General features: G+C 32.4%; 2 protein-coding genes across 3 annotated transcripts; both read right to left on the reverse strand.

The window, feature by feature from the left end:
• Positions 1 to 3,323: 3,323 nt before the first annotated feature.
• LOC129951302 (esterase FE4-like) lies at positions 3,324 to 5,542 on the reverse strand. 2 transcript variants are annotated; one of them, XM_056063392.1, is made up of 4 exons: positions 4,251 to 5,542; positions 3,871 to 4,185; positions 3,669 to 3,801; positions 3,324 to 3,614 (listed from the first exon to the last, which is right to left on the reverse strand). In XM_056063392.1, the coding sequence occupies exons 1-4, from the start codon at positions 5,248 to 5,250 to the stop codon at positions 3,443 to 3,445; spliced, it is 1,620 nt and encodes a 539-aa protein (XP_055919367.1). In that variant the 5' UTR covers positions 5,251 to 5,542; the 3' UTR covers positions 3,324 to 3,442. The 2 variants fall into 2 exon arrangements, with proteins under 2 accessions (XP_055919367.1, XP_055919368.1); XM_056063393.1 differs by having other exon boundaries at positions 3,324 to 3,602; positions 4,251 to 5,538.
• Positions 5,543 to 8,355: 2,813 nt separating this feature from the next.
• Positions 8,356 to 10,494, reverse strand: LOC129951301 (juvenile hormone esterase-like). Its single transcript, XM_056063391.1, has 4 exons — positions 9,323 to 10,494; positions 8,941 to 9,255; positions 8,734 to 8,866; positions 8,356 to 8,678 (listed from the first exon to the last, which is right to left on the reverse strand). Exons 1-4 carry the CDS (start codon positions 10,320 to 10,322, stop codon positions 8,504 to 8,506), a joined length of 1,623 nt encoding a protein of 540 aa, XP_055919366.1. The 5' UTR covers positions 10,323 to 10,494; the 3' UTR covers positions 8,356 to 8,503.
• Positions 10,495 to 10,945: the final 451 nt, after the last annotated feature.

Consider the following 10,945-nt stretch of genomic DNA (forward strand, 5'->3'; position numbering starts at 1 on the left):
AAAAATGAGGCTGAGAGGAATCGTAAGGTGGTGTATGAGGCCTTGACGTTGTCCTTACCGGACGACGCTGAAAACATTCAAATTGATCACTTGCAAAATTGGATTTTTTTTACTGTGCAAGCGGTTTAAAATATATTGGAAGCAAGTAACTCGGTCGATTACAAGAAAGAGAAAATTAGAATAGAAATATTTTTTTTTCAAAAACTTTTGATAAAAAAAACATTGATTTGAAAACAATATAAAAAGACAGACTTTAGGTTGTCAAAAATGGTATATCACTTTTCTGTAGATTTTACCTAAACCTAAATTTTCCTATACACGTAACTAAATTTTACCGTTATATATTTATATTTTTTTGTTCATTTAAAGCAATTAAAACAGATGAGTTATACCCCCACGTTTATAAAAAAAATAATGTGATTTTCCTACCTACACGAATTTTTATTATTTGAAGATTTGAAAAAGTGGGCGTGTTAGTGGGCTAATATTTTTCCTGATGATTTCATATACAATACTTTACTGACCCTGAAGCTTTCATTGAAATCAGTGCAGTGGTTCAGATTCTATCAATCTATGACCGCCTCTCCATACAACTGGAACCACTGTGAAATGGTGGGAAACTACAAACAATTCTAAACAAACTCAAATCTAATGGACCATCAGCACCCCTATGAATTCCGTTAATTAATTTGATAAATCAATGTATAAAGACTTTATTCGCTCTGAGCGGTCTGGCGATTGGAATGCCCATATTAATTGTGTGAAGAATATGATTCCATATTTCCATGCCGCCGGACACTTTTCTTACGCCAAATCATGTCACTTGTATGTGCAGGACATGATAAAACTGCATTCTGTGATGCCCCAGATAAATAAAAAAACTTTGTGCAAGAGTGTTACTTTACTAGGAGAAGAACTGAACTATTTTGGACAGAGGTGTGGTCGGACCAGATAATTGAACAAACTGTAATGCGTAGAATGAAGAGCGTGAAATCATTGATAGTATATACTTAGCATATGGGGTCTAGGGCTGACTGCTACTCATGAAATTTGCTAATCCCTCCAAGAATTAACTGGCGTTTTTTTTCTACTAGTGAGAAATAATACAGACATTGCAAAGCTGTCAAATTGGTTCCAAAGTCATCCTCCATTTCCAGTTACAAATGAAATCATGTCAATAGCGAGTGGCATCGTTAGAGACGATAAAGTAACTTGCTACAATGCTTATTCTCTAGGCATGCAGGCAATGAGCCATATAGTGGGCCAAAGAGATTTAGAAATAAAACTGTAGTAAAAAATTATCGAGGTAATAGATCAGTTGATGATATTCCAAAGAATAAGTATAAGTAAGCAGTCCGATGAAGACTTAAAGACTTATATGGAATATGAGTTGGTTCCCTTTCCATTATGATTGTTTGATGAAAATGATATGCAAGAACGACATAAAGTATCCACAACAAGTATCTGGAAAAGGTCACTCCACCACCAATTATATTGATTTCCTTCAATTTGACATTGTTGAATATGATGGCTTCATGATACACAAAGTGGCCAAAAGATTCCGATATTTCAACAATTTGCAATTCCTTCATTAAGTACCTTCAAAAATATTAATCGGCAAAAAGTTGTACTGTAGTGTTTGATGGATACTCTTCTATGTTGAAAATGTGTAGATTTTCTTTTCAGCGAAAATAATAAGTCAAAATTGATACCTTTTCTATCCACGGCACTTTTAAACCAAGGAATAGAGGTGAGAGAAGCACCTGACGATGCTGACATATTAATTATTCAAACATCAATTGAAAAATGTGTGGAGACTGCAAATGTTGCAGTGATAGGTGAAGATGTAAATGTTGTGTTCACCAGAAAAGGAAATAATTTTCATCAAGGAGTTATTTATAACGTTGTATAGTACAAGTTTTCTTTCGGAAATTTAATAATCTTTAATATAGCAGAAGATTATTTTTTGATACGACAAAAAGTTTTCAAGATAAACCCGAAAAACGGGAAAAACCGGATGCCGTTAAAGTTATTTTATAAACTATAAGAGATACGAAAAAATTCATCAAAGTTTTTTTATAAAATTTAAAAAGCTTTAATTTTGTGCAACAATATTTTTTGATACGACAAATAGTTTTCAAGAAAAACGTGAAAAACTGGAACAAAATTCATGTTTCTCTCAATTGCAGCTGAAGCTCACTTCGGATTCATGGGGACTTTTTTTGGGTCATCACCAGACATTCTTAGTAAGTGTGCCAGTTTCAAAACTGTTGGATTTTGTTTAGGTGAAAACCTTTATTAATTGGTCTATAGAGTCTAAATACAAGATTTTTAGAGAGATATCTGTGCGTGCGTACGTACGTCCGTAGAGATATCGACTTCAAATAAATTTTGTTATTCAGATAATAATGCAGAAAGGAATCTCAAAAGAAAATAAGTGGCCCAATATATTTCACGAACCAATATTACCAGTATTGCCTTCAAATACATTTTTTCTTGTAACAAATATTGTTTTTAAAATGTGGAAAATTTTGAAAAAAATCAAATGGGCAGTTTTTTTGTAAAAAAAAAAAAACCTAAAAACATTGCTCAAAGTTGATAAAAATTGAATTTCGACTCAAATATCTTTTCAAAAACTTGAGATTATGGCTTCAAACTTATTTTATCTTTTAAGAAAAATTGTTTTAAACATTCGTAAAAATTTTGAAAAAATTCGAATTGACATTTTTACAAAAAATAAAACCTAAAAAAAAAAACAATACAAAGACTTTCGACTCTAACAGCTTTTCAAAAATTAAAAATCACAGAAAATATTGTTTTCGATATTCCGTAGTTTTTTTTATAAAAATCCAACATTCGGTTTTTTTTTTTAAATAAAACCTACAAAAAATAGTGCTCAAATTTGGTAAAAATTGATGTTCAGTTCTTGATATCTCTCAAATTTATTTCATTGATCCAATTTGTAAAAATTGCTGTTAAAATTGGTAAAAAATAGTTTTCGACTAAAAATCTTTTAAACAAAACTAGATTTTCAAACTAACCTATTTCTTTGTATGAAAAATATTGTTCGTATCTAATTTTAATTTTTTTAAGAATGATTCAACACGAAAATCTACAAACTTTTAAGCAAGACAAATCGACAGACGGGATGGAAAGTTATCAGTGTGGTTATTTTTTTTGTATGAATTGGCTCAATTCATGAAGACTATTTTAACCACGTCCAAGAGATATCAAGTTCATATAATAATTATGTGCAGTAGCGGTATTTAAAAATGTAGGCAATTAAAAAAATCCACTGAAAGAATAAATGCACACATTTCAAGTACTTGAAATAAGCTCTTTTTATTTCCGGTTGCAGAGCAATCATAGAGTATACTATAAGTGGTTTCAGAATTATCCACTCTTCGCCAGATACTTCTGTATAGTTTACTAAGACTAGAACTTAACACGGCTGTTTCTGTATTGGAAGCAATTCATCCCAAAACCTGTTCCTATCAGAAAATGGCTTGCCTCCAAGGGTGACGTCTTTGTTATTGTATATTGCGTAAATATTTGTTTTATTTGAAGCCAACCAGTTTATTCCAGAATTCTTGCAAGGAATGCTGAAAAAAAATCTACTTAGAAATTTTGTTTATCTTATATACATTGTACTGGTATATGTAACTTACCCATTTTGGGCAAAACTTGCCCACCATTTTGTGATTCTTTCTACCATAAACATTTCAGGATCATGAAGTTCAATTTTCTTTTCAAACCATTTAGTGCCTAAAATATATTGCAAATCGTCTGCATGGCCAACACCTGAAATTACCAAATACATTTGTACATTTATAGCACCAAAATCTACCCACGAGTTAAGCTTGAATATACCTCTTGGCTTTCCTTCTTCATCAGAAAACAAGCTATATCTTCCGAGATAGTCAAAACGGTAGTAAAAAACATCTACGTATTTTCTGGCCAATTCTACAAGTCTGTGAACACCATTATTAATGATTGCATCCGAAAATATCTTACTAAAATTAATAAAATCCTGATTCTGGATTTTCTTATTTCCCAAATAAAATTGTTGGATTCTTCTACTTTTGTCATGTGCCCTATCGTTTGGATCAAATATAAAAAGTTGGGGAGCATATTTATCGAAATTCAAACTAATATCATTTAAAAGTCCAGTATTATTTTCTTGTTCTAAAAAGAAAAGTAAAGAGTAATAATCATGAGTTTCCTGTTATTGAAATAACTCTTTTACTTACTGGAGAAGAAGTAGTTTAATTCATCTTTCGTAATGCCAGCCATAATAGGAACTTTGTGGAAATCTCCCCTAGCAAAGAGATTTGTAGGAGTATCAAGAAGGAAATGTCCATCTACCTCATAGTTCCATTGTTCGTCGCTAAATCCATAAAGTTCTAATGTTCCACGCACCTGAGTCAACCTTTCCCACGTTACATTCCTCAAACAATTAATAACATCTTTGGGATTGTAAAGAGGACAGGCTAGTTCTGAAGCAATTTTTCTAGTCCACATCAAGCTGTTCAAATGATAATGATTTGTGTACGATCCACTCATTGTAATGGCTCTATGAAAGAGTCCTTTCGAAAGTGGTGAAACCATGTGCAAAGTGACAGCTGTTCCGCCTGAACTCTGGCCAGCGATTGTTACCAATCGTGGATTTCCTCCAAAACTTGAAATATGATCCTGAACCCATTGTAAAGCCATAACTTGGTCAAGAAATCCATAATTTCCAGGAGCTTCTGCAGTCTTAGTACTAAGAAATCCCAATGCTCCCAACCTGTAGTTAAGACTCACCAATACAATATCATGGTCCAAAAGATAATCCGGTCCAACATCACTTTCACTATTACTGCTGCCAAGATAATTAGCTCCACCATGAATGTATACAATAACTGGTAAATTTCCATGTAAGTTTTTTGTATATACACTTAAGTGCAAACAATCTTCAGATATAAGTTCTTTGGCAATAAACGGTTGAGGACATTGAAATCCATCTTTTGAAGCATCAAATACTTTTTCACCCCAAGGCGAAACTTTTATTGGTGCCTTAAACCGTTTATCACCTACAGGTGCCTGAGCATATCGAATCCCTCGAAAACTTTTGATTTCGTTGTCATTTACGGTTCTTAAAAAGGATCCTTTTATTTTTCCTAATTTCGTCTGGACCAGAAGTTCATTTTGAACAGAAACATTTATAAAACCCACCAATAACAGAACTAGTTTGAGACCGAACTGAACCATTTAAATGAAGAAACTAAACTTTTATTTTTCCTATAAACTTTTAATAACGATTGTTTTTAAGTTCACATGCAGTCAATCTCAGTTTAAGGAAAACATAATAGTATAACTTTATTAAAGAAAAGCTGAATTATGTATGTTGTTTTATTAAATTATTAAACACTAAAAATAACACATTTAAATTCCCTTATTCACAATTCCAAAAATATATCTTTTATTCAATAGTTTTTTGCAACGAATAAAGTTATGAAAACACAAAAACTCTTGATTACCTATGTATATTCCCAATATGTGGCAGATAACAAGCTGAAGTGACTTTTTGATGGTCAAGGTTATCACAATAAGTTTTTATTCATGTATTCAAAAGCCAAGTTGGAATACAATTCCGCAACGCGTTGCCGTATGTGAAACATAAATCGTTCAGTATAATAACATATTCTGTGTTCAATGTTCGTACTGTTTCATACAGGCCAGGTACTGTTTCATACAGGCCAGGTATTTTAACACTAAGCGAAACCGAAGTAGGTGAGGGCTCCGATCCTGCTGAATTATTTATTCATGGTTATAGTTTCGTGCCTTTATTCTTTTCCCCATTGCCTCGCCGTATATATTAAGAATGATGTTGCTTTTCCGCTCTTATCAAAATATTGTCCTTGCACCAATTTAATCATTCACTATTGCTTCCTTTAGATTGCCCTAATTTAGACAGAGTATTAACTTCTCGTGAATTTGATGCTTTGTCTGTTTCCATTCATAGAATTGTTTCGTCATATCCTCGCACTGAAATCGTTGTTACGGGCGATTTCAATGTACACAATTCTTCATGGCTTCAACATTCAGGCCAGACAACACCCGATGGAATGTGTGCTGGAATTTTTTTCTGAGTGGAACCACCTAACTCAGCTGGTCAACGAGCCCACCTGAATATCGGACGTAAAAGGGTGAGTAGAAAACACTCTTGACTTGTTTCTTACCTCTGACCCTGATAAGTACACTGATAGTTTTCTATCTCCTCTAGACACATCTAACCATTGTGTTATATCAGCAAATTTCTCGTGTCTAAACTGTCCATAGTTGAAGAAAGAGCTCCTAAGAGAACCGTTTGGCAATACGAGAAAGCGTTCTCAATAATTACTTCAGGATCTTTAACTGATCACTATGCTTTCTCGATAGTGACGTTGACGCCAACGCTGATATGATCACAAGTTTGATTCTCCTGGGAATGAGAACTTTTATCCCGAACAGGGTTGAAAGCACCAGACATAACGAAAATGCATGGTTTGACGCTAGCTGTAAAGAGGTTATTAGGGCCAAAGATGTACGATTCCGTTGCTACAAAGCCAACCCTACTGACGAAAGCCGGAAAAGGTTCAAACAAGCCAGAAAGGCCTGCAACACCCATATTCGACGGACCAAAAATTACGGCAAAAAATACTGCAATGTCCCAAAGGCAGTAAAAATGTTTGCTTATTTGTAAAAAAAAAAAAATATGAGGAATTCTTCGTCTCCATCGGTTCTGACGCTCGTTGTCAACGACACTCCTTTAGCTCTTTAGAGAAAGTTAATTTCCTTGCCAGGTAGGTTGCTTTCAATTCAACGCTGCCAGTGAGTGTTATGACTCCACCTGTACTTGAGCGCTATTGTTCTGAAAAGATGTTCTTCATCGCTGGCAAAACCACTGCACAAACTTTTTCATCTTTCCTACTCTAGGGAAAAGTGCATTTGTCCAGCCCATTCCCAAAAAAGGCGAATCTTTTTCACCCTCTATAATTCCAGACCGATTGCACTTATGTGCCTTCTTTTCAAGATCATGGAAACGCTGATTAATTATCAGCTCAAGAAATATCTCGAAGATCGAAAACTCCGTTGAGTGTGCACTTATTATTAAAAAAAAAAATTACGCTGGGATCCGACCCACACTGATAACTTCCCATCCCATCTGTGTATTTGTCTTGCTTGAAAGTTTGTGTTTTCGTGTTGGGTTAAAAAAGTTGTCAATTGAATTATTCTTAAAAAATTTAAAATTACCAACAATATTTTCAAAAAAAAAAAAGTTTATTTTGAAAATCTAGTTTTGTTAAATAGATTCTTAGTCGAAAAAAATGTTACCAATTTTAGTAACATTTTTCTTAAATTTTCACAAATTGGATGAACGAAATTATTTGGAGATATATCAAGAACCGAACATCAATTTTTAGAGTTCTTTATGAAAAAACGGAATTTTGGATTTTTATAAAAAAAAAACTACTGAATATCAAACATTCAACATTCAATAAAATTTTCAGAAAAATCGAATTGACAGTACTTTTTACAAAAAAATAAAAACCTAAAATAAATTTAACAAAAAGTTTGTAAAAATTGATTTTCGACTCAAATATCTTTTTTACAATTTAAGATTATGGCTTCACAGCTGATTTTTACTTATAACAAATATTGTTTACAACATCCAGACAAATTTTGAATTGACAGTTTTTTTTACAAAAAATAAAAACCTAACAAAAAAAAAAAAATACTAAAACTTAGTAAAAATTTACTTTCAACTTCAATAGCTTTTCAAAAATTAAAAATATTGTTTTCAAACTTATTTATCTCACATAAAATATTGTTTTCGATATTCAGAAGTTTTTTATAAAAATCTCAAAGTCTGTTTTTTCGTAAAAAAAAAATAAAATCTACAAAAACTAGTACTCAAATTTGGTAGAAATTGATGTTCGGTTCTTGATATCTCTCAAATTTATTTCATTCATCCCATTTGGAAAAATTTAAGAAATACTATTAAAATTGGTAAAAATTTGTTTTCGACAAAAAATCTCTAGATTTTCAAACTAACCTATTACTTTATATAAAAAATATTTAAATGTTTTTAAGAATGATTAAACACGAAAACCTACAAACTTTTAAGCAAGACAAATCGACAGACGGGATGGAAATCCCAGCCTATTTTTTTTACAAGTTACCTCAATTCATGAAAAATATTTTAAAAACGTCCAAGAGCTATCAAGTTCATACAATAATTATGTGGTATAGAATTAATCTGTTTGCATCGGCGTTTTTTAAAAACGTAAGCAAGTAAAAAAATACACTGAAAGAATAAATGCACGAATTTCGAATACTTGAGATAGGCTCTTTTTATTTCCGCTTTTAGAGCAATCATAAAGTTTAATATAGGTAATTCCAGAATTATCCACTCTTCGCCAGATACCCTTGTATAGTTTTGTTGCCATTATGCAATACTATACTATACTAAGACCCCAACTTAATAGGGCTGTTTCTGTATTGCTGATTCTTTAATTGGAATCAATTCATCCCAAAACCTATTCCTATCAGAAAATGGCTTGCCTCCAAGGCTGACGTCTTTGTTGTTGTATATTGTGTAAATATTTGTTTTATTTGAAGCCAACCAGTTAATTCCAGAATTCTTGCAAGGGATGCTAAAAAACAAAATTCCACTTAGAAATTAAGTCTATCTTATATACATTGACTTACCCATTTTGGGCAAAACTTGTCCACCATTTTGTGATTCTTTCTACCATAAACATTTCAGGATCATGAAGTTCAATTTTCTTTTCAAACCATTTAGTGCCTAGAATATATTGCAAATCGTCTGCATGGCCAACACCTGAAATTACCAAATATATTGGTACATTTATAGCACCAAAATCTACCCACGAGATAAGTTAAGCTTGAATATACCTCTTGGCTTTCCTTCTTCATTAGAAAACAAGCTATATCTTCCGAGATAGTCAAAACGGTAGTAAAAAACATCTACGTATTTTCTGGCCAATTCTACAAGTCTGTGAACACCATTATTAATGATTGCATCCGAAAATATCTTACTAAAATTAATGAAATCCTGATTCTGGATTTTCTTATTTCCCAAATAAAATTGTTGGATTCTTCTACTTTTTTCATGTACCCTATCGTTTGGATCAAATATAAAAAGTTGGGGAGCATATTTATCGAAATTCAAACTTATATCGTTTAAAAGTCCAGTATTATTTTCTTGTTCTAAAAAGAAAATTAAAGAGTAAAAACCATCAGTTTCCTGTTAATCAAATAATTCTTCTATACTTACTGGAGAAGAAGTAGTTTAATTCATCTTTCGTAATGCCAGCCATAATAGGAACTTTGTGGAAATCTCCCTTAGCAAAGAGATTTGTGGGTGTATCAAGAAGAACATGTCCGTCTACTTCATAGTTCCATTCTTGGTCGCTAAATCCATATAGTTCTAATGTTCCACGCACCTGAATCAACCTTTCCCACGTTACATTCCTCAAACAATTAATAACATCTTTGGGATTGTAAAGAGGACAGGCTAGTTCTGAAGCAATTTTTCTAGTCCACATCAAGCTGTTCAAATGATAATGATTTGTGTACGATCCACTCATTGTAATGGCTCTATGAAAGAGTCCTTTCGAAAGTGGTGAAACCATGTGCAAAGTGACAGCTGTTCCACCTGAGCTGTGACCAGCTATTGTTACCAATCGTGGATTTCCTCCAAAACTTGAAATATGATCCTCAACCCATTGTAAAGCCATAACTTGGTCAAGAAATCCATAATTTCCAGGAGCTTCTGCAGTCTTAGTACTAAGAAATCCCAATGCTCCCAGCCTGTAGTTAAGACTCACCAACACAATATCATGGTCCAAAAGATAATCCGGTCCAACATTACTTTCACTATTACTGCTGCCAAGGTAATTAGCTCCACCATGAATGTATACAATAACTGGTAAATTTCCATGTAAGTTTTTTGTATATACACTTAAGTGCAAACAATCTTCAGATATAAGTTCTTTGGCAATAAACGGTTGAGGACATTGAAATCCATCTTTTGAAGCATCAAATACTTTTTCACCCCAAGGCGAAACTTTTATTGGTGCCTTAAACCGTTTATCACCTACAGGTGCCTGAGCATATCGAATCCCTCGAAAACTTTTGATTTCGTTGTCATTAACGGTCCTTAAAATTGATCCTTTTATTTTTCCTAATTTCGTCTGGACCAGAAGTTCATTTTGAGCAGAAACACTTATAAAAACCACCAATAAGAAAACTAGTTTGAGCCCGAACTGATCCATTTAAATGTAAAATGTTGAACTTTTATTTTTAATAAAGAGAAGATTCAATTTTTTCCTATAAACTTTTAATATCGATTGTTTTTAATTTCAAATACAGTCATTCTCAGTTTAAGGAAAACATAATAGTATTAATTTATTTAAGAAAAGCTAAATTATGTATGTTGTTTTATTTTAAACCCAATTACACATTTAAATTCCCTTATACACAATTACAAACGTTGTTGCAACAAATAAAGTTATGAAGACACATATGGAACACTTGATTACCTATGTATATTCCCATTATGAACCAGATAACAACCTGAAGTGACTTTTTGATTGTCAAGGTTATCACAATAAGTTTTTATTCATGTATTCAAAAGGCAAGATGGAATACAATTCTGCAAGGCGTTGCCATATGTGAGACAATAATTGTTCAGTATAATAACACATTCTGTGTTTCATAATTTAGTTCATGCAACAAGCCCTTAGACTTTTTAGTGACATTTATTATTAGTAATAATAAACACAAATACAATAAATGTCATTCAAAAGTCTGAAAACCTATATCATAGTTCGTTTTAGTAAAAAAAAAAGTAAAGTCAATTAAATTTGAACAATAGGTAATAATAAATTGTTTGAAT

Source organism: Eupeodes corollae, chromosome 3, assembly GCF_945859685.1.
Source record: "Eupeodes corollae chromosome 3, idEupCoro1.1, whole genome shotgun sequence".
Classification (NCBI taxonomy): domain Eukaryota; kingdom Metazoa; phylum Arthropoda; class Insecta; order Diptera; family Syrphidae; genus Eupeodes; species Eupeodes corollae.

Coding starts and splice junctions, on each gene's coding strand:
- LOC129951301 (XM_056063391.1), bottom strand. CDS start 10,322: ATGGATCAGTTCGGGCTCAAACTAGTTTTCTTATTGGTGGTTTTTATA. Junction 8,867..8,940: donor TGAAGAAGGAAAGCCAAGAG/GTATATTCAAGC, acceptor TGGTAATTTCAG/GTGTTGGCCATGCAGACGAT. Junction 8,679..8,733: donor ACAAGTTTTGCCCAAAATGG/GTAAGTCAATGT, acceptor TTTGTTTTTTAG/CATCCCTTGCAAGAATTCTG.
- LOC129951302 (XM_056063392.1), bottom strand. CDS start 5,250: ATGGTTCAGTTCGGTCTCAAACTAGTTCTGTTATTGGTGGGTTTTATA. Junction 4,186..4,250: donor ATTAAACTACTTCTTCTCCA/GTAAGTAAAAGA, acceptor TTTTCTTTTTAG/AACAAGAAAATAATACTGGA. Junction 3,802..3,870: donor TGAAGAAGGAAAGCCAAGAG/GTATATTCAAGC, acceptor TGGTAATTTCAG/GTGTTGGCCATGCAGACGAT.